Here is a 27,772-nt window from a genome sequence, read left to right as displayed (position 1 = left end):
CAGAGTTGTGAGAGCGTGGAATGCGTTGCCAGCAGCAGTTGTGGAAGCAAGGTCATTGGGGTCATTTAAGAGACTGCTGGACATGCATATGGTCACAGAAATTTGAGGGTGCATACATGAGGATCAATGGTCGGCACGACATCGTGGGCTGAAGGGCCTGTTCTGTGCTGTACTGTTCTATCTGGTTGTCATCACATGTTGAGAACTTTGCCTGTAAGTTGGCTATCAAATTTCCTGCATTACAACAGGATCTACACTTCAAATAGAACATAGAACATAGAACAGTACAGCACAGAACAGGCCCTTCAGCCCACAATGTTGTGCCGACCATTGATCCTCATGTATGCACCCTCAAATTTCTGTGTCCATATGCATGTCCAGCAGTCTCTTAAATGACCCCAATGACCTTGCTTCCACAACTGCTGCTGGCAACGCATTCCATGCTCTCACAACTCTCTGTGTAAAGAACCCGCCTCTGACATCCCCTCTATACTTTCCACCAACCAGCTTAAAACTATGACCCCTCGTGCTAGCCATTTCTGCCCTGGGAAATAGTCTCTGGCTATCAACTTTGACTAAGGCACTTTGGGAGACCCGGTGGTCTTGAATAGCGTGGCATAAATGCAAATGCTTCTTCATAGATGTTTGTAAAGAGCTTGTCTATTTTGCACTTGTCCTATGGAGGATACTGCATATTAAGCTGCAAGTGTATTTGTGGCCCTGAGAATAAGGATGGGAGCTGTGTTGCAGCTCTTGCAGACAAAGGGAGAGTGTGAGCATTGGGTCCCTTCATATTTTGGGCAGAGGGGTCATTTTGCAGCAATCTGCAGATGTGAAAGGTGAAGATGATTCTGAAGAAGGCAAATGTATGCTATTTACGGAATGGGATAATTCACTAATGCTAACGTGGTGTATGATAGCCCACAGGCATAACAGTAACATCCCTTGGAACCCAGGTTTATGTAATTTTAATCCATGTGTGAATTAAAAAAAAATATATACTTGATTATCAACAGTAACAGGTTACATTTATATACTGTGTGAGAAATAATGCATGTTCCTGGAGTATTGAGGTCAAAGCTGGAATCTTATCAGAATGGAGCAGGGCAGTACATAGGTGAAAGTATCCAGTATTATAGAGGATGAAAGTTCAGTTTGGTGTTAAATAGGAAGTGTGGTGGATAAGTTGGTGAGGTTCTTGAATTTTTGGCAGGGGCCAAGGATTGTTGGCTTTGGGCTTCACAACTTCTTCTGGAATCTTTTTGATTTCAGACAATTAAAATGCATCCAGAACGGCATGTCAAGGAAGCAGTTTGCTGCACAGATAATTGAAGGAGAGGTCTGTGTTCTTAGATTTGGATCGTTAGAGATACAAGTGCTGCTGTCTTTGTAAAATTCCTGAAGCCTTCTGTTTTAAATATCTTTGGTGTTCTCCCCCCACTATTAGAGAAATCCTTTTAATATATCAGGGATAACCCCTCAACTGTGCGATGAGTTTGGGGTCTGCTCACTGTAAGATACATAAAGGATTTGTCAAAAGGCTTAGCTCCACTGGAATATGTCCACCCACCTCTATCATTTTGCAGTCACATCCAACAGTCTTGTGCAAGGTGATATAAAAATGGAAGGAGTTCCCCAGCAATGGGAAGCTTATGATGATATTTTTTCACGTAAATATTCAAATGTTTAACTTCAAAGGTAATTTTAAGCACTTCACAATGACAGAATGATTGTCTTTTTGTCAAAATCATCATGAAATGCTTCCAAGAGCTTTTGCCCCAGAACTACTGACCTCCACTCTACAAGAGAATCCCATTGATGTGTTTCCTAAATGTCTGGTTGCCTTGATATTAAAAGAGAATGAATGCTGTGTCAAATTAAGCAATTAAAAGTATTTATTTTTCCAGAATAGGGATAAGGAGCAGTATCGCAAGCTGTTCATAGGTGGTCTTAGCTTTAATACAACTGAAGAAAATTTGAGAGGCCACTTTGAGCAATGGGGAAAGCTTACAGATTGTGTGGTAAGTTGTGAAAATGTGTATAGTTTGTTCAGGTCAGATCTTTGTGAGACTTAGTTAAGTAGAAAAGGAAAATGACCACGTGCTTGTTAAGGCAAGTAATAAACAATGATATTCAATTTTCAAGTTTAATTGTGCCTACATTTTGTCAATGTGATTTTGGGAGGAAGGCGTAAAATTGTCCACTGTAATAGCCAAGAAATTTTATGGAAGTAAATTCATTTTTAAATTTGTGTTTGCATCTGTGTTTGTATTTTAGATAGAATCCTTGGTAATTTAGAACAATACTTTTTAAGAAATATACAATAAACCTAGGGCATCAGTTTCTACTGTTTTCCTAATATTCGGCTGTTTTTGCCAAACAGATGCCCCTGTGGGAAAAGTTCAAACAGGTAGATGTCAGCAGTTGACCATAACGTACCTATTGATGATAATAAAATGTGAATCTGGATGAACACAGCAGGCCAAGCAGCATCTCAGGAGACTTGCCTAAAAGGAACCTCTTTGAACTGTGTCTAGACTATTAATTAAAATGCAGGAACACCAGCTATTGTGCAAATGTTCAAAAGGTGGCTCGTAGTTAACACTGCTGCCTCACACCGCCAGGGACCAAGTTCGATTCCAGCCTTGGCTGACAGTGTGGAGTTTGCACATTCTCCAGTAGTCTGCAGTGGGTTTCTTCTGGGTGCTTCAGTTTCTTCCCTCAGCCCAAAGATGTCCAGGTTAGGTACAATGGCCATGCTAAATTGCCCATAGTGTCCAGGGGTGTGCTGGCTAGGTCGATTTAGCCATGGGAAATGCAGGATTTAAGGGATAGGTTGGGCGGGGATGGGTCTGGCTGTGATGCTTTTATTTGGAGGGTTGACATGAACTTGAAGGGCCAAATGACTGCCATCCACCCTGTAGGGATTTGATTCTAAAAGACAAATATTTGTTTTTATAATTGTATTCAAAAGTGTTGCAGCATGAAATTACAAGTAACCAACTTTGCAGGTCATGAGGGACCCTCAGACCAAGCGATCAAGAGGGTTTGGATTTGTGACATTTTCTACACCTGAAGAAGTTGATGATGCAATGGCTGCTAGGCCTCATAAAATTGATGGTCGTGTTGTGGAGCCTAAACGAGCAGTTGCAAGAGAAGTAAGTTTCTTTCAATGATGAGAGCATTAATGCTTCATTTTATCAAAATTGAAAAGCAGTATGGGGCATCTTGCATGCATTTCCTGTGCAGTGCATCAATAAGTGACATTTGTCCATAATGTGTTCCATGATGGCAGCCAGAATAATTTGCTTACATCTGAACCTCTGTTTGAAAAGAATAAAATGAACTACAAGTTCTTCACCGTAAGCCCTCCCAATAGGAACGGGCATGGGCTCCATAGTCCATTGATCTTGCCCTGGCATTTACTGTGATTTGACCTGATCTTGGATTCCAAGATTTCTCCCTGCTTTCCATATACCTTGATTTTCTAAGAGGCCAGAAATCTTCCATCTGCATTCATTGTATTGTTGGAGCATGCACCAGCCTTAACAATAATTCTGGTTGTTTTATTTCATGTTGACTGATCAAGGAAGGCTGTTGGCCATGAAAGAGATGTTTACAGTCTCTTCATTTTGAGTGTTCTGCAAAGTACGTACTTAGGTCATTGCCTTCTGTAGTTTTATGTGCCACAAGGGTATCACAAGCTAATAAACCACACAATCTCATTACTGAGATGTTGAATATGAAATTCTACATCATCAGAGTTACAGCATTTGTCATGTTTGTGTATTCCTGCTTTTTGAGTTGGACTGTTGACTAACAAGGATGTTTGATTATCTAAGTGTGTGATCTTCCTTATTAATTAGACAAAGTTTACTTAAGAATCTGTAAAGCATTTTTTCTCTTTATCTTTTTACATCTGAACTTGTTTACACCTTTTCAATTTAAAAACATTAGCATGCTATCACTTAACCAGAAAGGGCTGGTAGTTATAACATAATGTAAACATTGTGCATGGCAATGGTGAATTGCTGTCAGAAGTTCAAAGCTCAGAAATGGTTCTCTGTTCTTCTCTTAAGGTGCTGACGTTATGTTATCTTCAATTTCCAGTTTCTCCAAAGTAATGCCTAAGAATGCCTCTTAGTCGAGAAGAATTCTGTTCTTGGTTAGATCACAATTGGAAGAATTGAAAACTTTGTCTTTTCAGAAAAATGGTGTTCATTGATGCTATGGTATTTGTTGCTTTGGATTAATTTTGAGAATATATTTGACCATTCTTTTTGTACAACCTTTAGGAATCTGGGAAACCGGGTGCACATTTGACTGTGAAGAAGTTGTTTGTTGGTGGTATAAAAGATGACACTGATGAACATCACCTCAGAGCATACTTCAAGAACTATGGAAAAATTGAAAGCATTGAAGTAATAACAGACCGTCAAAGTGGAAAAAAGAGAGGCTTTGCATTTGTGTCTTTTGATGACCATGATCCAGTGGACAAAGTAGTCCGTAAGTGTCTTCTGTAGCCAACTGTAATCTCACATGTACGATTCCCCAGCCCCTGCACAAACTATTCACTCATGTCTGTTGTCCATACATATACATGCAACACCATATGCCCGTGTGTGCATGTACGCATGAATACACCTGTATCTTCACCTGATGATGATTAGTGAATTGGTTCAGTGAGGCTAAAACATTTCCTGTGCAGTCTCTACAGAAAATAATTGGAAGCTGAGGAAACATTTTGTTCTGAAACAGCAACACTGTCCTACTTGTGAAACAAGCTGTAAGTACAATATATCAAGGCATGTAACAAGTGAAATTAACAATAAATTGTAAAGTCTGAGACATTCAGAATAGAAATTAAAGATTTGGTCAGGCTTTGGGATTCTAAGAATAGAATTCCAGAATGAAGTTTAAACTGCTGAGAATTTGCCATGATAAGGCAAAGGACATGGGATTTCCACAACTTAGGAGGGATACGTGAATACAGGACAGGTGAGAGTTTGAAAGTTCAGTGCAAAATTTGAGCTTTAAGTTGATAGTTTCGGAGAATGGCACACTGAAGACAAGTGTTTTGCAGAAAATGTGTGGTCTGAGATAGTTCACTTCAGTTTGTGGTAATGCAGCATATCAACTCAAATTAGAATATGTAGGACAGCTTTGTAAATAGTAATACTCAATTGATCTTTTTAATATTTTGCAGAGTTAGAGATTTTTGTATAATCAATTGCTCTTATTTATGGACATGTTGGTAGCTTCTGTTTGTAGTTGCATACTCCAGTGTGAAAGCTGCCACAGTACATGTAGCCATAAATCTGTAACTACTGTTGTAAAAATCTGTTCCAGTTCAAAAGTATCATTACGTTAATGGACATAACGCCGAAGTAAGAAAAGCTTTGTCCCGCCAAGAAATAATGGAGGCACAAAGTAGCAGGTCAGGACGAGGAGGTATGTATTCTGACCAATTCAAGACATTTTGGTCATTTAACACTCTGATTCAGTACTAACCTCGCAGGGGAGCAGTTAGCTCAGTTGTTTGGGTGGCTGATTTGCAATGCAGAGTGGGTTCAGTTCTCATATTGGCTGAGGTTACCATGAGGGATCCCCCTCCTCACCCTCTCCCTTCTCTTTCAATGGTGACGACCTTCAGGTTGAATTGCCTCCACTCTTCTCTTGCCAATGAGACCCAGTCCAATGGACTTGAACTGTATTGACTTGTAAACTTGCAGAACTTTTTCCTGAAGCAATTAATCAAAATAGTAAGTGAATTGTTGAAATTTCAGGCACACCCTTTTGAACAAAGTATAATACAGCACAGGAGCAGGCCCTATCGCCCTCTAAGCTTGCACTGACCTGTTATTCCCTTCCTGTATTCGTCCAGATGCTTCTTGAATGCCACTTACTGTCTCTGCTGCCCCCACCACATCTGGCAATGCGTTCAAGGCATTCAGCACACCCTTGGTGTGGAAAAACTTGTCACACATTTGTCACTGCTGCCCTGCCCCACGCACCGTGACCCTGTGTCCCCTAGTAATTGACCCCTGCACCTGGGGAGAAGGCCTCATACTTCCCACTTTATCTGTGCCATTCACAACCTTTTAAACTTCTATTAGATCATCATCCTCCTGCATTCCAGTGTAAACACATCCATTCTATCAAATTTTCCTTCATAGCTAGAAGTCTCCATACTAGGCAACATCGTCGTAAATGTTTTCTGTACCCTGTCGAAAGCATCCATGTCCATCTGGAAGTGTAGCCACCAGAACTAAACAGTGTTCCATGTGTGGCCTAACTAAAGTTGTATAAAGCTGCAGCATAACTTGTCTATTTTTATACTCAGTTTCCTTTCCAATGAAGGCAATCATGCCGTAAGCCTTTTCTACTAACTTATCTACCTGCGCTGCCACCTTCAGTGCTCAATGGTGCGGTCCACCCAGATCCTGTGCGTATCAATACTCTGAAGGGCCCTGCCATTCACTGTATAATTTTCACCTGTATTTAACCTTGCCAAATGCATCTCCTCACATTTGCCTGGATTAAACTCCAACTGCCATTTTTCCGCCCATGCCTGTGACTGATACATCCTGCTGTATCCTCTGAATATTCTCACTATCTGCAACGCCACCAATCTTTTGTATTGTTAGTAAACTTACTAATTAGACCATTTTTCTTTTCCAAATCAATGAATAGCAGAGGTCCCAGCACTGATTCCTGTCACAGCCCTACATTCTGAAAAGCATCCTTCCACTGCTACCCTCTGTTTCCTATGACTAAGCCAGTTCTGTATCCATCTTGCCAATTCACCCGTTATACCATGTGACTTCACCTTTTGTACCAGTTCGCCATGAGGGACCTTGTCAAAGGCTTTACTGATCTCCATGTTGGACAATATCACTGCTTTTCCTTCAATCATCTTTGTCACCTCAAAAAAAAACTCAATCCTGAGGCATGACCTCCTACATAAAACGGTGCTATCTAGCGATAGTAAGTCCATTTGCTTCGAAATGTGTACAGGTCTTGTCCCTGAGAGTCTTTTTCAATAATTTACCTACCACCAACGTGAGACTGTCGGGCCTGTAATTTGAGAATTATCACTGACATTGTGATACGACTTGTTCAATCAAGTGAATTCTGATTTTGTGGCGACCCCTTTCAGAAGCATTACTTCAAAATGAAAGTAACATGGTATTGTTATTGACAGGTGGTGGCTTCAGAGGTGACTCCCGTGGAGGTGGCAATTTTTCTATGGGACGTGGAGGCAACTTTGGAGGTGGCCCAAGTAAGCTTTGGAGATATAGTTGTATATTTTAATCAGCAAATACTTGTCTTTATTTTAAGCTTGTTAAAACTATCTTTTTCTCTCATAGATGGATTCGGTGGTGGCCGTGGTTTTGGTGATGGCCCTGGTTTCAATGGCTATGGTGGAGGTGGTATGTTTTTTAAATTTTCTCATTGTTTCTCTTCCAATTACCTCTTCTACTCCCTCCATTTTTTTGAATGTATTGCTTTCTAACTGGCTGACCTTGGATTCCTCCTGCATTTTGCCAATGTACTACTTGTGGGTTGTTGAGTTGTGTAGGCAACCTGTTGAAGGGATGTATCTTCTGCACTCAGCCATTTTATTGTGAACACTTGGCACTATGTTGGATATTGGCTATTTGGCAAGAACTTAGCTGAGAAACAGCATCCATTATAGATAATAATGTATGTGAGAGAGAGATAGCAACAACAAATGATATTGTGGAAGTTAATGAATTGTGGAATAGTTAATAGTCAGGGAATTAACCATGAAATGTAAGTGGGATGAAAATGCATAATATTGGCAAGTGGTATTTAGCAAGTATGCTAGGAGATGTGGAATAGATATTAGAAATGACTTCCTAAAGAAAAGATCAGAACTTGAGTTTGTCACCGGGCCCTGATTGTGTGCTTTCAAAACTGAAGGGAGCTTACAATCACAATTTTTCAGTTTTCCATCAGTGCAAATTTAGACAGTCTTGAGATTATGTGAATGAGTAATGTTTGTAAGTCGATTTGTAGACAAGGTGAAATAGAATGCTGGACATCATTAAAGTAGCCTTTCGTGAGTATGGGAAATGTTTGTAAGACCAATCTTTGAAATTACACTTCTGTACCGAATCACGATTGTAAGAATAAGCAGTTTATGTATAGGCCAGATGTTTGTAGACTGAGGAGGCCCTTACAGTTCTGGAAGGAAACCAGTGAAACAAAATAAAGGTCTGTATTTAGTGCATTTCATGACCTCTGATGATAAAGCATTTGAAAAAACGAAATACATTTGAACTGTAGTTCTATTAGAAGCACAGGAAGCACTTTGCCTGAGTCACTCATTCCACTGAGGGGTTTGAACACAACTGTACAATTCTCAGTGGAATGTTAAGCAAGTGCTGTATTGTTGGAGGTACCATCTTTTGGATGAAACTAGTAATCTGAGACCCCATGTGCCTACTTGGGTTGGTGTAAAATATTCTGTGGAAACACTTTGAAAAAAGATAACTGGTGTTCTGGACAATATTTAGCTGGGAAGTGTATTGCACACGTTAATGTTGGGTTAATACCAGCTTTTGTGTTTGTAATTAATTCAGACTTGAGCATCGTTTACATAATCAATTTGCAAAACTTGTTGGATTTAAAGATTTTAATCTGTCTGTTTCAACCTCTTTGCGCTGTACAGCTAGCGAAATAATGGTGAATATTGTAACAAAGCCAGTCTGTTTGCAACTTGATGTTACATTTGTCTCAAAATGAGATTCCAAACATGCAGTTACAACCTTGCCTAATTTGGCCTCTAACGCTTCACTTGTTAAAACCCTCATTTGTGCCTTTGTACCTTTTTAGGCTTGACTATTCCAATACATTCCTTACTGGTCCCTTCTCATTCTATTCTTGATAAAATTAAGGTCAACCAAAACAATACTGATGTCTCCCCTCCCGTCTGTTCAGTGACCTTCATTGCTAATACCTGGTTGTGCAATAACTTGATTTTAAGATGCTCATCCTTGGGGATTTCACAACCCTCCATGGCTACAGTCCACTATATCTTTGTGCTCCAACCCACAAATTTTGACCTCATAAACATCTCCCATCTTGAATTGCTCCGTTGTTGCTGGCCATGCCTTTAGTGAAGAGGTCCTAAGCTCCAGAGTGCACTCCCTGGCTAATTTTTGCTGCCTTGCTTCTGTGCATTTGTGCTTTTAATATGCATAAAAGTACTGTTGTGACATGTGCCTTGCTGGTATATTGTATAATGCTCTGGTGAAGCATGTGTGACATTTTGTTACCATTTTCAACTTACAGTGCCTATAAAGAAAACTGGAGAATGGTATTAAAATAGCTAGGTTCATAACAGCTTGTAAGCCTTCTATCGTAATTAGCAGGTTGGCATTAGTCAGGGACAGGAAAGGGAGAATGAGAAAATAGCAGTGCCATTGATTGATATCTTTGTGATAGAAGACAAAAACTACAGAGATGGTGCAGAACAAAAGATTTTAATGAGAAGCTATTCACTTTAAGAATATTATTAGTATTGTAGAGTTAATCCGAATAAAAGACAAATCGCCTAGAGCTAATGACCGATATCTTTGGGTTGTCAGATGCAACTGGATATATTGCTGGTGTTTGGACTCTAGCACGGACTTTGGATTGGAATTAGCTAGTATTCCGTCCTTTCTTGGAAACTGGTTGAACTGGCCAGTTAGCCTGTAATCCACTGTTGGGAAAATGCTAAAGTCTTAGGGACATGAGAATAAGAGTTAGAAAATCGCAATATGATTGGGTATGGTCGAATTAATGGAAGTATTTGAGTTTTCAAAAACAAACTTAAGGGTGCTTGACAAGAATTTAGTGATCAAAAATAGATCTTAAAGAATTGGAAGTAATCCATTTGTTTAGATTGAGGATTGGCTGACCGGCAGTAGATTAATCTTCTGGTTTAGCAGACTAACTAGGTGAGTATCTCAAGTGTTTCGGCTTCACGTATATATAGCTTTTCAGATGACTTAATTTAGGCTGATTTGCAATAACGTAGCTTTGTAATGTATCTAAGGTTATGTGGAAAGGTAAGAAGAAGTTACAAAAGGATTTTTGAGGTCATAAATTCAACCTGACAATTCAAGGTAGAAGCAAAATTTGGTAGTTTTGATTGTTCTATCTAAGGGAAGAACTTGAAAGGGAATGGCACAAAAAGATGACCACTTTGATTCCTGCAATTGAGGGATTATCTTGAGACAATATTGGTATAAACTGAGTTTAGAAGAATGAAAGGTGGTACCATTGAAACACAGGAAATTTTTAAAGGACTTAATAGGGTAAATGCTAAGAATATATTTGCCCCACTAGGAGTATAGTCTTAGAATAAAGTGTTGTCTGTTCAAGACAGAAATGAGGGGAAATCCTTCCAGTCGAAGGGTTGTCAATCTTGGGACCCCTCACCCAGAGTTCTGTGAATGCTCAGTCTGAGTGTCAGTTCATTTTGGCACAGAGGACCAGTTACGTTACTGAATAGCTTTTGCTCCTATTGTGATCTGAACAGCAAATTGTCAAACTTGAAGCCCTGTGCTTGGTTTGCCTTCATATTTGTGATGTGTAGAAAAACCACTTTCATTTTCTAATAGAACATCGGATCATATTCTTTGAGGCTTTAAGCTTACAACTTAGAACTTTCAAAGGCGTTTACTGTAATTGCTAAATGATATAGCAATTACGTGTGAAATAACTGCATTTTTGCATGTTAGTGCTGTTTGTTTATTTTCTGCTTTCAAACATAACTGCTGCATTTATCTTCTTTTTGGAAATTTGTTTAATGAATGCATTCAGATCTGAAGAGTTTTGTATCTTATTGCCTCGCTATCCTGACAATTGGATCTAATTAGATGAGATATTCAGTGTGTTTTCTGTTTTAAGGTGGTAACTTTGGCCCTGGATTTGGTGGCGGTCCTGGATTTGGTGGCGGTCCCGGATTTAGTGGAGGATTTGGCAACCATGGTGGTGGCTATGACGGAGGTGGAAATTATGGTGGTGAGTACCTTACTGCTGCTGCTGCAAAGAAATTTGAGACACCTTTATAAACCACTCTGAAGTGTATGATATTGTAGCTGACATGACAGTGACTGCAGCCTTAAGTGCATTGAGATACACAACCTTTTGTAGAGAATAATGATGAAAGACAGTATTTCTAGTTTATGTTCAAATAGCATTGCCAAATATTTAATTTGGCTTCTTTAAAGCTGAAAAATTGCAATATCAGGAGGGGTATATAGGGTAGAAAGAGAACCTTGTTGGAAGGATTGGAGAATGAGTTATCCTTGGGTCACCTTTTTATTCTTCTAGGTGGATAGAAATGGACCTGACATGAAGTTAATTGAAGCGGGGGGGGGAATGATGTCCCTGAAACAAAAGTTGAAGAATCTGTCTTCCAATGCCCATTTTTGAACTCTTAAGCAAACACAAGGGCTGCCTTTACTTCTTGGAGCTAATGCTAGTCAGACACTTAGTTAAACTGTAATTTTTGATGGAAATAACAGTAGACTGTTGCACAGCAACTGGAGGTGATCCAGGAGTGTTCTGCTCCAAAGTTTTCCTGGTTATGTGATGGCACTTCTAAGATATAGCTCATTGCCCATGTTGAGAATGAGATGAAAGGACAAGAAATATATTTGTAACCACTGATCCTGGGCATCATGGTTTATTTGGGAATGTTGTGAATATGTACCTATGAAAGCTTGACAAAAAAAAGCACGCGTTGGTTCCTGTGTTCTGGATTTGCTAACCACTGTATAATTCATTGCATTCACAAAGACGAAAGTATTTCAGTATATCTTAAACACTAATTGTTCATGGATGTGAGTGAGGCAGGCACTATATTCTATGTGTAATTCATTTGAGAGTTAATGAGCTGCTACCTCGCAGTTATGTGGTGTTGTACATCCACAGTATAGTGACTTCTTTTTGTCACAACAGAATTTTTTTTAAAGCAATATTTTTTCCAAGTTGGGTGATGTGTGACTTGAGGGTCTTGCAGGTGGCGCTCGTGTATATCTGTTACCCTGGTTGCCATAGGTGAATTTGAAAAATATTGTCAGGTTGCTTGTAATTTGCATAAAGCAGGGTGCACCATTGATGGTTGCTAGTCAAGTAGGCTGTTTTTGCTTCTCTGGTGTGCGAGCAATGTGTGTTGTTAGAACTACACTTCTCTAGGTAAATGGAGAGTATTGTTACCTGTAAAATTCCAAGCCTTTGATGTAAAGTTGTCATTTACAGTAGTTGTGTGGCCTGTCAGGTTAAATTTCTGGTTGCTGATACTGTTGAATGCAAAATTCTGGGTAGAATCGATTCTCTTGTTGAAAGTAGTCATTGTCTGGCACTTAACGTGGTGCATATGTTGATTACCACATATCAACCTAAGCCTAAACACTGTCGTGGCCTTGCTGCATGCAGGCAATGCATGCTGCATTTTCTGAATGTTGCAAATGGAACCAAATGCCTGTGACTCTCACTTCATCTCTGACTTCAGCTATGTATTTGTAACAAGGCTGCAATGATACCTGCAGCCAAGTGATCTGGCAGGACCTGAACTGCAACATTGAGTAATTAATGGCTTCTGTGCCTTTTAGGACTGGAATATTTTGTACAGCAGTGATCTTAACAAGTCACTCTGAGTGAAGTTCCCCACCTTGACTACATTTTAGCTACCTTTAATGCTCAAAGTGGAAAAAATACAGATTCTTTAGCTGAGGGGCAATGGTACATGACATCAAAGGTTTCTTCCATGGTCTAACCCGAAACCATGAGACATCAACATGGAGTCAGCATTGAGGACTCAACCTTAGTTTCCTGACATATGTAAACCACTATAGCTCTTTGGTGGATCTGACCTGTTGGTGGAACAGGATGCACTAGAAGATGATGATGAAGGAACATAGCTGCAAAGTAAACCATTGTCAGGCTCTTACTTGATTAGTCATTGCAACATGTGTTCCCTGATAACTTCGCAACATCAAATGAGCTGGATATTTTTTGTGCATGATGTTTAGGTTGCCACTGGGAGGTTTGTCTGTTCTTATCCTTTGACTTCGTTTTTGCAGAGTTTGAGTATAACCTGATTGCTTTCCATATCATGTTACAGGGCCGTTCAAGTTGATCATATTTTCAAGGATCTGGAGATTCTTTACACCAGATAGGGCAGGGGTAGCATAACATCTTTAATATCTCCTTAGCGAATTAGATTGTTTGAAAAAATAATCTAGTTGTCTCATGGCCAGTGCATTTCTCTCATTTGTTAAAATTCCACATTCAATTAAACTTTTAAATTACCTAAATGCTATAATGGAATTTGAACACCTGTCAATGGCTCCCAGACCTTTGACTAGAACAGCAAAATATCATTCCCTTTAATATGGGGAGAAATGAAACTGGAGTTGTGGTTGTGAAATTTGGATGACAACAGTAAAGATTAATTTCTTCACTAATTACAGGCTTCCTGTGGTGGCATAGAATATGTAGGATTTAAATAACTGACCTGGTGATCTGTATTTTATGTCCTAGGAAATTTTGGAGGAGGTGGGAACTACAATGATTTTGGGAACTACCATCATCAGAACTCTAATTTTGGACCAATGAAAGGTGGAAACTATGGAGGAAGAAATATGGGTGGACCATATGGAGGTATATTTTTAGTTAATGTATGACAGAAATCAGTGTAGAGGTGGTTTAATAATTCATACTCTTGAGAAGATTGAGTACTTTAACTTTCACCCCAGTCAAGCAGCAAATGAATTACTGTTGGGAAGCTAAAATCTTGAACACTTGACCTTAAGTATTTGGCTTCAGCCTTTCTGGACAGATAGGGTAAAACTTCCTATTCTGTTAGAGCAACGTGGTTTGATCCTGACCACAAGCATATTTGAATTTTGCTGAGATTCAAACATGGACCTGTTGAAACAGCCTTCATTTAGATTTGTAATGTTTCCTTTTGCTTCCTCTGTGGAGTGTTAATAGCTTTATGTGGAAGAGATTGTCTCTGTTCATTTCATAATTTCAGTTTCTTGATATTATTTGTTGCCCCTCCAAATTTGTGACATAATAAATTATTAGTAGTTTTCATGAAGGAGAAGTGATTCTTGACAGATGAGTGTAAACACTTAAGTGGCAGGAGGAAATTGGCCTCGTGGGTAGATTATAGCTGAAACAATCCTGCTCTCAACCACTGTTCACAGCCCATTTGGAGTCACTAAACCGCAACCAGGCCTGAAAATACCATTGAATTTCTTTCTTCATGCCCAACCCTAGTCTTATCCTTAGAGGACAACACCTTAAGGATCATGTGCATTTCTTTGCTCGTCTAACATAGTGGGAAAGGAATTTAAAAACAAGTACAGGCAGTTCTCCTATAATACGATAGTTGCGTTCTTGTCTGACCTCACACCATTAGAAAATCGCTTTATGGGAAATCGATATACCTCTCTAGAAAGTTTGCATTATCCAAAAGTCATCAATTGTGTGACAGCTAATTCTCGTTAATGAAGCACCCATAAACAGCAAAATTACCTGTACTGTGATTGCTGGAAATCTGAAATAAACAGAAACTGCTGGCTAAACTCAGGTTTTGTGGCATATGTGGAGTGAAAACAGAATCAATGTATTTGAGTACAATATGACTCTTAAGAATCCTCTATTCCACCAACATTTTATACAGTGGAAGGGGGTGTTAAATAGGATAAACTAAGTTAGTGATCTGTATGTAGACTGAAATGTGTTGTCGTTTTAAAATCTGGAAGTCATGTATTGTAAAGAATCCTACCAAACTAGAAAGGATTTTGTTGAGATTGTAGATCCTGAGATGACTTGACAAGATATTTGCAGATTTACCCCCTTTTTGAGTGATGAGAGCGAGGGGATTTGGTTTTAAAATCAGTCTCCCATTTAAGATTAACTTTACTGAGGGTTGAGTTCTTTTGGAATACTGCATAAAATGAGGGAAATGGGGTCATTGAATATTTTTAAAATACATTGTTTTGTTTGTTAGTCAGCCATCTGTGGCTATTGGAGTAGGCAGAAATACGGGATTGAGGCCATGATCCGATCATCTCAACCTTGTTGAAGGGCAGAGCACACGGGATGATCAAAATGGCTTACATACAGCTGCTCCTGCTTTGTGTGCATTACAAAAAGCAAAGTAATCAGTAATGCTAATTGTATTCCAGGAATGTCTTCTGACATTTCGGAATGGCACATTTATTGAGCAGTTGATGTTATTTTGTGATTGTATTCTGATAGAAGCAGTTTGGAGTTTTCTAGCTTATTAAACATTCACTTCTATAACATATACTCAAGGTAGGGGCAAGCTGGATTTTTAAAAATTTGGATCAAGCCTGTGCATAAAAGTCTTGATTTTAGTCCTCCGAATTTAAATTGGTAATGGCCACAATGTAATCATAAATGCAGTATTGTTTGACGTAGACTACGTTCCTCAAAGGGAGGAATGGTTTTTCCTTTTTGAAAAGGAAAGGTACATGTGCATCGAAACATGCTTTTAAGATTGGCTGAAAAGTTGCAAGTTAACATTCCAATTGCTGTTTTTAACTATGAACACCAAACTTGTATTTTTCATTGTATTCTTGTGAACAGGTTACACATTCTCACAGATTCAGTCTGGAATTTTCTGAAATGTTTTGGGATTTTGTTCATTATGACTAGTCCGTGGTCCAGGGCCCTGAATTTACTGCGGTGTCAAATGGGATACTGTGAATTATCAAGCTCTCAATTGAGCAGAGTTGAACTGACTCCCCTTTTTCATCCACCCCCACAGTTGGTTGCAATGAGGTTACTTTAAAAAAGGATTCCTTCCCCTGTGACCTTCTTTCTCCAAGACCAAATGAAGTTTATATTTTAGAAGGAGCCACTTTAACCAGGTTTTCTTGAGTTGACTAAAGGGTCTATTAGTAACTAAGTACAAGAAGAAAGAAAAATGCCACACACAAATTAGAAATAAATGACAAATCTAATAAAGGTAAAAATTCAAAAGAAACGTGTGGATCAGCTAGAGTTCCATGAAGAGTCGATGATGGGATGTTGCAGCCATTAGGTTGGGGGGGTACTGGTATCACCAGTGTTGGTAGGGGTGCAGATGATTTTGAAATAGTTATTTCACAGCTCAGCTGAAATTCTCTGTCCTGTTTCAATTTGGTTGCTGGCTTACAGCATTCAGACAGAGAATGTTGTTACATTTTTACCTAGAGTGTACGGGTGCTTAATTGTTGTCCTTGAGCTGTGACCTTCACAACAAATTAGTTCAGTAACATACATAAGCAGTGCATTTTAATTCAGGCTTTGTGTATTCATGTTTTTTGACTTCTGTTCCCTGTCTGGAATATATTCACAAGAATTATTCTCTTGAGAGGAGGTTATTAGATTGTCTTGCACATCGGCCTTTTTCAAGTCGTCTTTTCAACAGGCAATGAATTTTATACTAGAAGTTACTTTATCAGCCAGCCTTAGCTTGCAGTTTTTATTTTATAAAAAAGTCTTGCTTGAAAGCTCTGTATGTAGTTAGTTCTCGTCCATAGCCGTGGTGATATTCAATATTTGACTGATTTGTTTAGTGAAGCTTGAGTTAATCCTGTTCTGCTATAAATTCTTTGAATTTATGAAATTTGTGAAATTTCAAGTCATTCATTTACTTACCAGCTTAAACCAAAAGTTGTTTTTTTTCTGCTATGACCACCTTTGTTCTCTTTTAAGAGCGTATTGATGGCATTGCCTTTTAAATTCAACGTTTAAACCTTGTCAATAATTCCTAATACTCTTGCGTACCAGTGGGCAAATGACAATGAATGTATCAAGAGTTCTAGGCTAGTGTTTTTGACATGGGGCAAATCACTTTCACAAGTTTACTGTCAACAAAATCCCAGTGAGATTTTTAACATTGAATTATTTTGAATTTTGATAGCACCCACGGAAAAAAAAGTAAGGAATTTTGAATAACTTAAATTTTGCATATTGCCTGAAATGGAAATGTATTGATACAATTTTATATAACCTTGATCCCAGGGAACTATGGTGGTGGATTTGGTGGACGTAACAGATATTAATCCAACAAAACCCATTCCAAGGGTACGTATGCGGCCAGTTCCTACTATTACTGACTTTAACTCTATGGTACCACTAGCGGAGACGTAAATTTTTTTGGTTAATCTGTGTTGCATACCTGAATCCTGAAACTCTTAAGTTTCAAGTAAGAATTTGAAGTTGTATCTCCTTTGTGCGTTGTGGGGGTAACATACAATCATTCATAATTGTAGCAAGTTGTCTGGGGAAGAATAATGTAGTCACAGTTTAATTAGTAACTTTACGTAATTTTAATTAACTTTAATTAGTAACGAATGGCCTACTCCAGCACCTATTGTCTATTTCTGGAAGTTGAGGTTTATTCAACTTTTTACTAGTTCTTAAGGGTTTTGTACCATTTCAATGTTAAATGGATAGTAAAATTGGATTTTTATTATTAACTGCTTACTGTTTACCTCTATTTTATTGTAACAGGCATCACTATATAAATAGGGGAGGATGAGAGCCCAGAGTTTACAGGACAGCTGCAGGTTATTCTCTCAGCAAAATTTTAAGGAAAAAATTATCTCAGCGGAACATAAGTCAGTGAGATGACGGAAGACTCCAGAGCACAGGCAGAGAAAACCATTTTGTCAATTCTTGGGATTGTTTAATTGAGCGGACTCTTGATGTGGAGAAAGGACTGTAAAGATGCCTTGGAGACAGATTTCTAGTTTTTTAAAAAAAATTTCTTTGCTGTAGTATCTTTATAGTGTTATTCATAAGTTGCAATGTGGAATTGTTATGAGTTTGAGGGGATTTTTTGACATTTTAAATATTCCTAGATGCACTGAGAATTTTGAGAGCTATGAACCAGGATCATGGAGTTATAATATTCAGCCTTTCTGTGTTAAATATCTGCAGTGTGTAGAGTTTGGAAAATGTTGTATGTCCACAGTAACTTTAATAAAATCCCAAAAAAAAAGAAAAGGGGGTGTGCAATTGTTTTCTTAGGTAGATTTGTTGTGGGTGGGTAAAATGTTCAGTCTTTGACACAGCTAGGGAAATGCAAGGACTGCTAATCAGACAAAAGGTACAGAGATGAATCGTCAAGTCCGCAATTCTAAAAACTGCTAGAACTGAGAGTGGTTTCTGCAAGAATCAAAGATCTTTAGATCCTGTAGATACAGCAGCTACTTCATCGGCCAGGAAAGGCGTGATCCGACGTTAAACAGCAAGTGGTTTACACTTTCAAGAAAACAGGTCTAGCACAAGAAGTCTGGACAAAGAAGCCTAATATCAGCCAGCACTCTTAAAGTGAGTGGTATTCATGCAACAAAAGCTTTAACTGCAGTAAATTTAAAGAGGAGGCCAACGAAAACAGATGTCTTGTAGAGCAGAATAGAGCTAAGCATCAGTTAAACCTCATCATGTAGGTAAGATATTATTTAATTGTCTTTTATTTCACAGAAATGAAGAGGTGGTCAATACAATAAAAGCTCAAAGCAATGTAGTGGATTGTTTCTTTTTATATTTTCAGTATGTTCTATAGTATCATCTTTGGTTTGTAGGAATTTATATACACCTAATTCCTTTTGTGCAAGGTTAAAACTGACGCAAAACTAAAAATTTATAGTTCCTTTGTGCCTAACTATTTACCTTTTCTGTGCTATTTAAGGTTGTAGTATCTGAAGTTGATTGGGTGTTGATTGTCCATTGGATCTTAAACTCAGAGCTGCCAGACTTCATTCCACATGTGATCAGAACCATCCTCAGCCAGCATCTGACCTCTATCACCTGGTCTGAGCTGCACTGAAACTGAAATCACAGTGGAGAAGGCAGTGATCTAAGCTATAAGCTACCTGATCAGTTTTATTCTCTACAGAAATAGGTAAGTGTACAGAACGCTGAGCAATATGTGGTGATTTGAATGTAGCGTTCAGAGTGACCAATGAATTCATGAAAATATTAGACTGCACTAAAGGGGTTTGGCATGTCAGCATTGGAAACATCTAATTAATACTCGTCAGTTTAATGAAACTAAATTGGAAAATTACTAACAAGGCAAGTATATGAAAAAGACTTTGTCATTAAATATTGCTTTTGTTTAAAACTTAACTCTTGATATATATGGCTCCTACTTAAGCAAATTTTAGTTCGTTTATTTTCCAAATTCAGATTTTCATGGACAAATTCATGTTTTTTTGCTCAATTAGCCCAAGTGTCAAGCAGCCACTATTTTGCATCATTGACTAAATAATCGAACGTCTATGTCCAGCTGTCTTTCAGCAGTAGATTCCCATCCAGAATCTGGCTAGCACTAGTTGTATTGTGTGTAGATTCTGCATTTAACAATGTATGTCTGATTGAGGTTAGCTCTAAGATTTAATAAAACTTAAGCACATCAGAAAATAAATTGTGCAATACCCTAATTCACTCAAGGAAACCATACAAGTCAGTCTGTAGTCCCCTAGTTTACTTTATTGCTGGCAAAAGTGGTAAAGTATTTCCGGTTTCAGTGCTACTTGTCATTTTGCATTTTGAGTAATCTTGGCTCTTGGAAGAATTTTCTCCAGCAAAGGTCAAGTATTTAGTTTCCAAACCGCTGCTCCTTCTCACGAATATGTTCTTTTACAGAAGTGGGTGTCCTTTTTATCTACTTTCATGCTTCGAATTGCCAGGCTTCTATGTTCTCTATATATGTCTAGCAGATGGGTACCTAGAAATGAGGCTTGAGATACAAAATATGTGAGGATTTGTAAGTAATCTGATTTAATAAATTGATTCAATTAGAACTTCTAGTTTTAGTGGTCACTTGCTAGATATTTAAAAGTTGTAATTGTAGGAAATCCAGTAATGTGCAGAGATGGTCTAAGCTACTAAGTGGGCTTTTGAGGCAAATGGCTTGTCTTCTAAATTGTGATTTTGTAACAAGGGTATTTTACAATCTTAAAAGTAGAAGTCTATAGGATAGTGATTTCATGAGGTTTTATAAGTATCTTTGAAACTTGTTAAACCTCATTTCTTGTTTCATAGGCCCTTAGATAAGTGGTTTGATATCACTGGAAGGCGGTGATGTTGTAGTAACGTCACTGAGCTAGTAATCTAGAACTGTGGTTAAAGTTTTGCAGAAATGGGTTTGAAAAGCACATGATGAAGTTTAAATTTAATGCAAATCTGAAAAAGCCATTGGTGAATGAAGCCGTCGTTGGTTGTTAAAAACCCATCTGGTGGACTAATGTCCTTCAAGGAAGGAAATCCATGTTATCCTGGCCTACATGTGACTCAGGGCGCGTAAGTGTGGCTGAGTTAATTTAATGGGCAATAAATGTTTAGCCAGCAATGCTCATGTGATGTGAACAAATTTTTGTTTTAAAACTGGGGATGGAAAGTAAGTGGGAATGTGGAGTAATCAGACCTGCCATGATCTTATTAAATGGTGAAGCAGGCTGAATGACCTACTCCTAATTTATAGGTTTGTATGTTTTATAGGTTATGTTGGGTTACAAAGCCTTAGTGCAAGTATGATCTTTACGCATTCAAGTTTGATAGTTTCACCGTGAGAATTAACTGATGACTTCAGGAGAGCACTTGGATAACGGATTGAGCTGTAAAGCATACTTGTCTGGATCATGGGTGTGAATAGATTTAGACAAAGATGTAAGAGCATTCTTTACTGCGTTATCTTCTATCTTAGATGAGGTATTCATGATCCTAGCTAGCTTCATGAAGAATGGGCTAGGTTCTTGGTGATCTTGTTAACCAATAGTCCCTGTTGGACGTGTTCCAGTATTGGCTATTGGAGTAAGAGATTCAGGTCTGATTCGGATAGCTTGTTAATCCCTAATTGTCAGCATCAGCTCCATTTGCCAACCTGATTTCCCTGTATTTCAGTATTCTTAGTATCCAAAAGCCAAGCAGTCTCAATCTTCACCATAATACCTGAACATCCACATTCTTCTGGTTGGAGAGTTCCTAAGATTCACAACCCTTCTGGTAGAAGAAGTTTCTCCTAGCGTTTGTTATCCAAGTTTTGCACATGAGGAATGGTTGCTTGTGAGAAAATCCATGTTTTAATGTGTTGGTGTTCTGAAATTGCTTAATCTCTGTTCAGTTCTGTGAAATGTGAAACTTAACATTTGGATTGTGATAATATTTTTCTCCCTTTCCAGGAGCTGATACGGAATTCAATGGATTGTGGATGTTTTTGACAAGGATGCTGAGTTCAGTAAATTGATAGTTTTTCATTCATGACAGGTTTAAAAGGTAGCTTTGACCAGAGCTCCAGTTTACTGCATGCTAAAATCTAAAAGATGTTTCAGTTCGCTCATCGTTTTAGCTCCTCGTTTATTAACTGCTATTTTTGGAGTCTATTTGGATGAAAATGATCAGAATTCATTATAACCTCACGAAGAAAGCAGTTTGAAAATAGCTTATTTAGTTTCAAGAGTATAGTAATTGTGTTGAGGGTCGAAAAGGTAAATTTAGAACTAAGATCAGGAAGTCTTCAAAGCAAATATTTCAAATGGGCTCAACTCCTGGATACAGTAGTTGTAACAACAGCCTCAAATCATTTAAGAGCCAGTTGAATGCCATTAGTCTGCTTTGGTGTGCAATTTACACATATCCTATTTATATATTTGCAGTGAGTTGCGTCAATATGAACCCAGAGAGAACCTCAGTTAAGTAAAATAAATTTATTACAAAGTGAGTTTAAATTTTTCTGCTGCAGTCTTCCTCAAATGTCTAAATGCAGCAAAAGAAGGTTTGAAGTTCGCTGTGGAATTGAGGACTATTTTCAAGGAAAATTAAATGATGGAAATGCAATATTATTGCTAAAGGACTCAATGGACAGTGGTGGTTTTAAAAAGAACTCAACTCTGCTTTCATATTGGTGTAATAAACCACCTGTTGCAGATTATTTTGTGACTAGTTTCTCTTGGCTCATTTTCCTTGGCGTATTTTCATGTATAAGCTGAATGTCCAGTTTTCCCTTGACATTACAAACATTTGGCTTCCTTTGTTCTTTCAAGAGCTGAAGAGTTCTATGGTTCAGTAAAATACGTCAAGTTTTCCTTGTTCGTTATTATACGTTTGAAAATCTTAAAAGAATCTGCTGTTTGCATTCATTGGCACAGGCATAGTAAATTTTAAAAGCATTATCTTTAAGGGAGAGCAATACAAGATAAACTACGGGGCATTTCATCAGAATGACCATTGCCAAATGGATAAACTGTCTTGTTGAAACTAAATTCCGACTTGTTAGTTTTGCTTTTTACCTAGTTATAAGTGTCACTCATTTTAGTAGATTAATAGTACTGCACACAGATTCTGTAGGGAGTGCCAAAGTCCACAAAGTGCACTGAACAGCGTAAAATTGCTTTCAGTCAGAAGAGTAAATAGATCTGTGCTTCATATTTGGATTGCAGAGGATCTTTCTATTTCCAGCTTGGCAGGGGGGCATAAAAGATCTTTTGTGAACTTTGGCACAACAGTACATGTGTTCTGTAAGCTTGGGATACATGGTGTACGTTGAAAGTATGCGTTTTATCTATGAAATCAAAGTTGTGGCTAAAGTCACAGTCACAAGATCAAGGCACAGAAGTAACGGAACCCAAATCTCTTAAGATCATGGTTTTGTCAAAATGTACGAAATGTAAAATATTATATTAATGTTGGAATCAGAAGCATACATTGTTCTTGGCTAATGGATAGAAATGTGCTTACTAAATGTTAGAAAGTTCAAGGTTGTGTTTTCACAGGCCAAAGATATGTTAAGACATCAAGATTTTGTCATTCCTTTTGATGGACTTAAATATGATCAGTCACCCAAATAGCATCTGAAATATTATTGTGCAGCCTTGAGTTCAGCTAAGACAAATATAACATTTTAGATATGTTATGAATATTGTGATATTTTGCTATTTTTGAGTAGCTACCTAATTTATACAACTAGATAAAGGGAAGACTGGGTTTGCTTAGAAAATAAATTTGCTGCATTGGCATCTAGTAAAAACATCAGACTTTCTATGATTTAGCTGGCAATTGCAATTCTTTTAGATTTTGAGATTTATATAAAGTGTTCAGAATTTGAAGGCCCTATAAAAGAATAAACTGTTTACCCCTTAACTGCCAGCAGAGCAGGAGATTGAGCAAGGATGCCTCGACTGTAGATCGACTGGTGCAGTGAGGGAGACCAAGTGTGTGGTAGTTTGCTAAATAGTGAATGGATCCAGTCGTGGACAGGTGACAAGGGATTTTTTTTAAAAAATGCTGCATTTGCGTCCCTAGTCAACGGATGGAGATTAAAGATCTGAACCTACTGGGATGTATGCCTTTTTGTTTCTTGAAGGACTTTCTTGATCTCTTAATTTTAGGATTAGTTTCTAGAGATCCCAGGTGGGTGCATGCCGGTACTTATCCTGAAATCTGTTATCTTCATTGCAGTTCCATATTTGAATCTGTGATTCAGAATTTCCCTGCACAACAAAGTCAGAAATGCCAACTTGATGGCAATGGTGCATTAGTCCTGTTATTACCCCTCTAATCTATTTATCTGTATTGTCCTTCCGTAGGTTTAGTTTACTCCAGTCGAGCGGTATGATTGCCATTTGGTTTCACTCTCCGTTATACCTTAAAATGGTTTTTATTCTACCAAGAATTGAATGGCAAGTCTTGAATCCAGTTTTTTCATGTGCACTGATAAGATCTCACACTATCCCTTCTTCCTCATGGATCCGTTGTCTGATAGTACTCCAACTTCAACTTCAAATATTAGGTGTGCCACATTTAATACCAAAATGTCAACTACTTTCTCAGCTACCTGCAACAGCTACATATTTGCTGTCATGTTATGCACCACCTTGGCCATTGTTTTTGACTGCCAGATCAGTTGGAACCACAATGTTCTATGGCACTGAATTTCCACCCCAAGGTAAATGCTTATTTCGAGAGTGATACCTGGCTCTGACTTTTGTGGTATTGAAGCTCTCAGCTGTAACTTTGTCACTTCTGTGATTATTCCAGCCTTCATAATTGGTTTTCCAATCTAAGTGAAATTGTTTATCCCAAACTTTGCCAGTTTATCCTGCAATGAATTCTGTTCATTCTATGTACACTGCCATCCCTTCTGATTTCTCAATACCTTGTTTAAGCCTCTATTTAAATGCCTTCATAACTCTATTTTCTGATCTATTGGAGTCCACATTCGCTCAGTTCTTTTGGTCTGAAAATGGCCTCTTGTTCATTTCTCCCTCACTTCCTCCCTCTAGATCGGTACACGAATAGGAACGGTTTAGAGGGATATAGCCCAAATGGGACTGTTATTTTAGGACGTTTGGTCAGCATGTACAAGTTGCACCAATGGGTCTGATTTCATGCTGCACAGCTGTGACTACACCCCACTTTTTAAATGCTGAAATCGTAGACATAAATGAGATTTAATTTGCTTATCCTTTCTTATCACTTGCCTGGCACATTTTTCACAACCTATCATCAGCTGCCAGAGGGAATGATGGGCAAAAAATGAGGCAATATTAATTATTAAGGATCATACAGAAGGACACTGAATTGGTGACTATTTTAGGTCATGGTGTGAGAGCCAGAGCCAGTTTGTTTCCTATTACCAGAATCCACTATTATGTGATGGCTGAAGGAGGGAAAGAAAACCACAAGCTGGAACAGGGAGCTACATCTTGCGTAATGCCTGGAGTTCCTTTCTAATATGCTGTTTGAGAGTTGAAAGGTTAGAGTGAACTTGGGCCAGAAATTATTTTTTACCCTTATCACATCTTTTAAAAGAAATCTAGAAGTTCAGTTAATTCACATGACGTAAAGAAATAGCCTTTGCAGTACTCATTTCACCTGACCACATCTAGCGATAGTACAGAAGATTTGCGCTGCAGGACTACCTGCATCTCTAAAGAAGCTGTTGTAGTGCATTATCAATACTGGCATCTGCCTGGAAATGTGGCAAATTGCCTAGGTATTTCCTGTCCACAGAAAGTGGGACAAACCTATGTTGGCCTCTTACTACCAGCTGTTGTTGGCAGTGCTAGCAGGCAACTTACTCAGCAGTGACCTGTTCACTGCTCAGTTATGGGTGTTTTTTTTAAATAGTACAGATTGATAGTTGTCGACTAACATTTGAGCCACGCAACTACTAGGCGATGATAGCCTCCAACAAGAAGGAATCTACCCGTCATCCTCTGTTCAGTGGATTATCATGGTTACGTTATCAACGCATGGGAATTGCTATTGAGCAGAACATCAACTGAACCAGCTGTGTATAGCTACCGTGGCTACTAGAGCAGATTCAGAATTCTGCAGTTGAGTACAGAAAAGTTCTGCTAGATGACACCTGTGAGACAAGTGTGCTTGTTGAGCAAATACTCCAGATGACCAAAAGGTCTGCGTAATGTAAGAACAGACACTAAGTAATAGAAATACCCTGCGGAGGTATACATATTACTGTTACATTTTATTTCCAGCATAAATCGCATTATATAATGTAATTTTGCTTTAAATAAAACCTAGCAATAGAGAGCTGTCTTACTCCCACCCTCAACTGACTTCAGAGATCTCAAAGTTCCAGTATTTCGGGTACATAATCTTTGGTTTATTGAGGGGCTGGTTAAAACAGCTTGCTGAACCTCACCTGATTCCCAATAGTGTGCATGCCATTTACAAAGTACGGCCAGGTATGTGATGTATTTGCCACTTGTTTGGGTGGATGCAGCTCTAAAAACATGCAAGAAACACCATCCAGACAAAAGCCTGCTTTTACCATCATTCACTACCTTCAATTTACATTTCTTTTATCACCAATGCACATTGCAGAAGTGTATTATTCATAAGATGCACTGCGCCAACTCACCAAGGTTTCTTAGATGCACTTTCCAAATTTGCAACCTCTGCATAGGGAAAGAAAGACAAAGGCAGCAGATGCCTAGGATGGCCATAACTGCAGGTTTTTCCACCATGTCGTCGACCATCCTGATTTTAGAGATATTTCACTGTTCCTGTACTATCACATGTCAAAATCCTGGAACACTTCCTAACTTACAGCACAACATCAGGGACTACACCATGACTGCAGCAACTGGAATGTATCTCAACTCCTCGTAGTTAAGGATGGATGGTATTGTACTAGACTGAATCCAAATCGTGTGACTGTTATCTTTCAACTCCTAATGGTGTTTCAACTGTTGCTTACAATGAACAATTTATGGACTATAGCTTTAATATCATTAAATTGGTATTGAAATTACAGGTGTCAATAGCGGGCCATGCTAGAACATGGTTTTAGTTTGCATTCACCAGCCTACTGCTACTGTATCAAAGTGAGACGTATTTTCAAGTGTAGAAGTGGTACAAGACGAAGTCATAGCCTTGAATTTGAGGGCCCAAAAAAACATTTTTATTTATCTGGTATCATTAATGTAGTGAAAACATCCTTGGGTGCCTCACCCAATGTTGGTTAATGTTAATTTGACATACAGCATAGAAACATCACTTGGCCCAAAACACACCATGTCAGTGTTTACAAGCCACTTGAATCATCTATCATCTATTTTCTCCCAAATGCTTGGTTAGTTCCGTCTGCTCCCTGTGGTGACATGTTCCATAATGTTTACTATGCATTTTATGTTTGACAAGTCCCTCAGTTTTTTGATATCTCTCCTAGCCTCTGTGTGTCCTCAGGCATTCTTCTGTCTGGGTACTTTATGTCTATTTCCTCCTCCCCAGTCATTTTCTTGCGTCATCAGTCACCTATGGAATAGTATTAATGTTTTCTTTTTGCAGAATGTAATTCAATTCACTGTCAAGTCATACACATTCTGTTTTGCTGTTCTGATAGTTAATGTTCCTTTTGGTTTTATACTGTTAGCACTCCACTTAAAATAGCTACATTCTCCAGCCCTGATCGTTTTTGTTTTTGCTGCCATGTTGCAATCATCCTGCTGTCCCCTGGTTCCACCAAATACATGATTGCCTGCCCTTCCCTTATTCTTGTGAAGACACTGCATTGCTGTACAAATGATTTTGTTTTCATAAGAGGAAATTCAATCTGTAGACTTGTTCAATAAATATCTACACTTTTGCTATCAGTTGTCAGTCTGCTTACACTTCTTGGAGATCCTCCTCAGTGTTTTAAACACCACCCCTTCATTTGCTCTTTGGATGGGAATCCAGTGCCATTTTAAAGCACTTCTGTCCAAAACTGATAGCATTGCCTTTTGAACGTGAATCCCTCTCTTCCCATGTCAATTCTGCCAACTGTGCTACTTTGTGAGGTTTAAGGAGGATGTTTTGATTTAGGTCCTAAGCAGCTGCAACTTGCCAGCAGTGGATCTATGAAAATAAGGAATACTCAAAAGTTTAGTGTTGGAAAAGTATAGGGATCTTGAGGGATGAAAGGATGGATTCATTGAGAGCTAGTATACGATGAGGTCCTGGGAGCACTGAAAAGTGAAGATAGCTAATTTTTGAATAGTCATTGGGGGATAATGTGTACCCGTGATGGTAGAAGCTGAACCTTTCTGGGCAGCGTGAGTTTTAGGATGAGCTCGTACTAAAATCCTTATGATTTGCTATAGAATGTGGCAAAAAAAATTGTGGGTGTATTTACACTTAAAATCTATGACCGTCAGATGAATGGAGAGTTGGTGTGGTCTTGATGCGTCAAATGGCCAGCTTTCACATT

The 27,772-nt window shown here is 38.5% G+C and overlaps 1 protein-coding gene across 8 annotated transcripts in view; it reads left to right on the top strand.

Moving 5' to 3' along the window:
* Positions 1-27,176, top strand: part of LOC125461361 (heterogeneous nuclear ribonucleoproteins A2/B1-like) — a 29,521-nt gene extending 2,345 nt beyond the window's left edge. For 2 of the 8 annotated variants that reach the window (XM_048550054.2, XM_048550108.2), the window contains exons 2-11: positions 1,908-2,021; positions 3,012-3,158; positions 4,296-4,506; positions 5,350-5,451; positions 7,205-7,282; positions 7,371-7,433; positions 10,927-11,040; positions 13,567-13,686; positions 17,071-17,133; positions 17,563-27,176. In XM_048550054.2, the coding sequence (XP_048406011.1) occupies positions 1,908-2,021; positions 3,012-3,158; positions 4,296-4,506; positions 5,350-5,451; positions 7,205-7,282; positions 7,371-7,433; positions 10,927-11,040; positions 13,567-13,686; positions 17,071-17,111 (990 nt within the window). In that variant the 3' untranslated portion in view covers positions 17,112-17,133; positions 17,563-27,176. Of the gene's footprint in view, positions 1-1,907; positions 2,022-3,011; positions 3,159-4,295; positions 4,507-5,349; positions 5,452-7,204; positions 7,283-7,370; positions 7,434-10,926; positions 11,041-13,566; positions 13,687-17,070 lie in introns of all 8 variants that reach the window. The other 6 variants (XR_007249489.2, XM_048550073.2, XM_048550068.2 and 3 more) reach the window with 6 other exon arrangements.
* The last annotated feature ends 596 nt before the right edge of the window (positions 27,177-27,772 follow it).

Source organism: Stegostoma tigrinum, chromosome 2 (genome assembly GCF_030684315.1).
Source record: "Stegostoma tigrinum isolate sSteTig4 chromosome 2, sSteTig4.hap1, whole genome shotgun sequence".
Taxonomy (NCBI): Eukaryota; Metazoa; Chordata; class Chondrichthyes; order Orectolobiformes; family Stegostomatidae; genus Stegostoma; species Stegostoma tigrinum.
Note: the sequence above shows the minus strand (reverse complement) of the source record. Positions and strands in the feature narration are given on the sequence as shown.